Below are 3,229 nucleotides of genomic sequence, written 5' to 3' on the forward strand. Positions count from 1 at the left end.
ACAAACGATGAATCTGTCCGGTGTTTTTGTTACATAACAAAACAGGTCTAACCTTTACCTGCAAGTGTGTGGAGTCAACAGTCTCTCACCGGACCTGTCCTGAGCGTCTGCTTTCCTTAACCCTTTGAAACCTGGACCTTTGGCCTCATTTCTTTCAGAAACATTGAAAGAGGGAAGTGAGAAATTAGTAAAAAGTACCAAAAAAGAACAAAAAAAAATTTACACATAAAAAGAAAATTAGTACAAAAAAACAAACAAAACAAAAAGAAAAAAGGGGGAAAGTTGAAAAGAAAATAGAAAAAATCTTTAAAATGATAATAATTCTGTAAAATAATTTCAAATATACAGTATAATTATGGTAATAAGAAATATAGTTTTCAGTCCATTTTTCTTCTTTAGCGTTATTTATAGGACATTTTTGTCAGGTTGCTCACAGCCTTTTTCCCATGTTTAAGTGATCAAACCGATTTGCTCGGGGTTCAAAGGTTTGATATTGTGAAAAGCGTCTGATTGCAGCACAAAGAAGTGATGCTGATCCAGGTTCCAAAGGGTTAACTGTAGTGCATGCTGGGAAAACATAATCATAGAAACCATAGGACCGGACGGTCACATCGCCCTTAGATGTCACAGTCTTCGCGTGTCTCCGTTCAGTCTCTTTTGCCGTCTCTCTGTAAATCCAGTCTGTACTCGTACAGAGTGAAGTTTGTGATTTTGGCAGCCAGCTCAGGAACGACGAACTCTTGTATTTTCTCGTAGCCCACGTGCTCATACAGCTTCTGAGCGTCCGTCTGCACCACAGAGGTGTAGAGGACGACGGCCGCGTAGCCTCTGTCACGAGTAAAATCAGCCACTGTCCGACACAAGGCCTTGGCGATGCCCATCCCGCGGTGACTGCGGTGTACAGACATGCGTTTCAGCTCCAAGCACCCCGGCGCTTTCTCGGCCGGGAGGCAAGCCACCGTGCCGACCACCCGGCCATCGACCTCAGCCACCCAAAAACACGAGTCCTTCTGCTTCAAATAGGTCTCACTGATGTTGTTGAGGTCCTTCTTGAGGGAGGTTTCGATGTACTTGCTGAACATGTAGACGACAAACTGGCGGGCCCCGGCCAGGAGGAGGGTGACGGCCAGGATGGGTAACAGGAAGGACTTGGAACTGGTCATGAGAGCGCAGAACGTGACCATGAGCACCATCTGAGTCGCCGGCTGTTTCAGAACGTGCATGAAGGACGAAGGCACGTGCTCGCTCATCCCGAGGGTGAAGATCTCCTTCACTGAATCGGCGTCATCATCCCGATACTTCCGTATCTGGATACTGGCCATGGCTCAGCCGTGCTTTTGAAACAACAGGAGGGCAAAACGTAACGTGACAAAATTCTACAAGAGACGAGAAAAATCAGTTTACCGTCAGATATTTATTCTTTTGTCCTTTTGTTTTGCTTCTTTTCAGCATCACAGTGTGCTAAAGCCCGTCCGTATATCTCTGAACTGTAGTGCAGTGACAGCTAAGAGCCTGATGTCCGAAAATCCTACAAAAGTCCTAACATCTAAAAAAACGCCCTAAAATCCTGGAAACACCTTAAAATCTGAAAAAACATCCTAAAATCCTAGAAATGTACTAAAATCCTAAAATGTTCTTTAGTCCTCTAATTGCTCTAAAAATCAGAGAAATGTCCTAAACTCCAACAAACGTCATAATATTCTAGAAACGCCCTAAAATCCAAGAAGTTTCCAAAAAATCCTAGAAATGTCTTAAAATCTGACAAATGTCCTGAACTCCTAAAAACGTCCTAACCTCCTTGAAATGTACTAAAATCCTGAAATGTTCTTTAATCCTCAAATTGCTCTAAAGTCGGAGAAATGTCCTAAACTCCAGCAAACTTTATAATATCCGAGAAATGAACTAAAATCCTAGAAGTTTCCAAAAATCCTCCAAACAACCTAAAATCATTGAAACGTCTGAAAATCCTAGAAACTTGCCTAAATCCCTAAAATGTCATTAAATCATTGAAACCCAACTGACGACCCAAAATCCTAGTATTTTCCTAAAATCCGATAAATGCTTGAAAATCCAAGAAACGTCCTAAAAATCCCTAAAATGTGCTAAAATCCAAGAAATTCACTGAAATCACGATGGTGACTTTTCAAGGGAATTACTGGCCATTTTCTGGCATATTTTCTTCTTAAAATATGCTAAATTAAATTAGTATTTTTAAGCTGCTGGTGTCACTACAGCCTCTAGGTTGTAGTATAGACTAGTATATACTATCAGAGGGATGAAGTACACCGTGGTACCACGTTTACTGCACAGAAGTACAGCTGAGAGGTTCTTTATTGACGTTTACTTTACTTTTACTCGCTTAAACGCAGTACATTTTGATATTTTAATCTTCTTTATGAATGCGTGGCTCTGACTCTTTCTGGAGAATCACATCCGTCATTTTTTCTCCATTTAACAAACTCAATAATCAATCAAAACCATCGATAATCATGGCGGAAGTCAGATGGTAAACAAAGCGGAGTCGATGACATCAACCGTCACGTGACAGTCGGTGCTAACGGTTTTAACGGTGCACGCGGATATCTCACTGACGACAACTTTGATAAAAAGATAAAACTTTGCCACGTGAGTTTAGTAATTGGACATTAAACTAAATAAATAAACTCCGCGCGTCCTCAAAGAAAACGGTCAGACTTTAAATCCTCTCCACGAGCTAACGGCAGCTAGCATCGGCGCTAGCCTCACAAAGCTATCACGCGGATGTTACTCGATGTAATCTGATTAAATCTGAGGAAATTAATTAAAATATTAAACGTGACTCACGTGTTTTCAGGTGGCAGCTTGATGGCGGCGGAGCTCTGAATGTGCTGAGGGCGAAAGTTTCCTGAAGTCAAAAACGACTCATTTCGTTTGTTCGTACTTCCGCACCCCGAGGATAACGCGTTCACTGAACAGGGCTAGAGTGGGAATATCACGTATCCCTTAATCCAGTATGAGATTATCGTGTTTTATAAACTCCAAACATTTTGCTATAACGTAGTTAAAACTTTTGTCTTTGTCAAACATATATCAGTAAATTGGACTAATTATCTGGGTGTTTTTTCCCTAATGGGCTGCTCCTAATTTTTACTAAAGATTTAAAAAATTACGAGCTGTACAGTGTCACCTGAACGCAGCGTGCATCACTTCCTCCTTATGGCGGAGTGGCAACAGACCACCTGACTCTATA

General features: G+C 41.4%; 1 protein-coding gene across 2 annotated transcripts; it reads right to left on the reverse strand.

The window, feature by feature from the left end:
* Positions 1–327: 327 nt before the first annotated feature.
* Positions 328–2,928, reverse strand: nat8 (N-acetyltransferase 8). Of its 2 annotated transcripts, none has more exons than XM_042513965.1 (2): positions 2,824–2,928; positions 328–1,334 (listed from the first exon to the last, which is right to left on the reverse strand). In XM_042513965.1, exon 2 carries the CDS (start codon positions 1,320–1,322, stop codon positions 648–650), a length of 675 nt encoding a protein of 224 aa, XP_042369899.1. In that variant the 5' UTR covers positions 1,323–1,334; positions 2,824–2,928; the 3' UTR covers positions 328–647. The 2 variants fall into 2 exon arrangements, with proteins under 2 accessions (XP_042369899.1, XP_042369898.1); XM_042513964.1 differs by having other exon boundaries at positions 328–1,376.
* Positions 2,929–3,229: the final 301 nt, after the last annotated feature.

This window comes from Plectropomus leopardus, unplaced genomic scaffold, assembly GCF_008729295.1.
Source record: "Plectropomus leopardus isolate mb unplaced genomic scaffold, YSFRI_Pleo_2.0 unplaced_scaffold12186, whole genome shotgun sequence".
NCBI lineage: Eukaryota > Metazoa > Chordata > Actinopteri > Perciformes > Serranidae > Plectropomus > Plectropomus leopardus.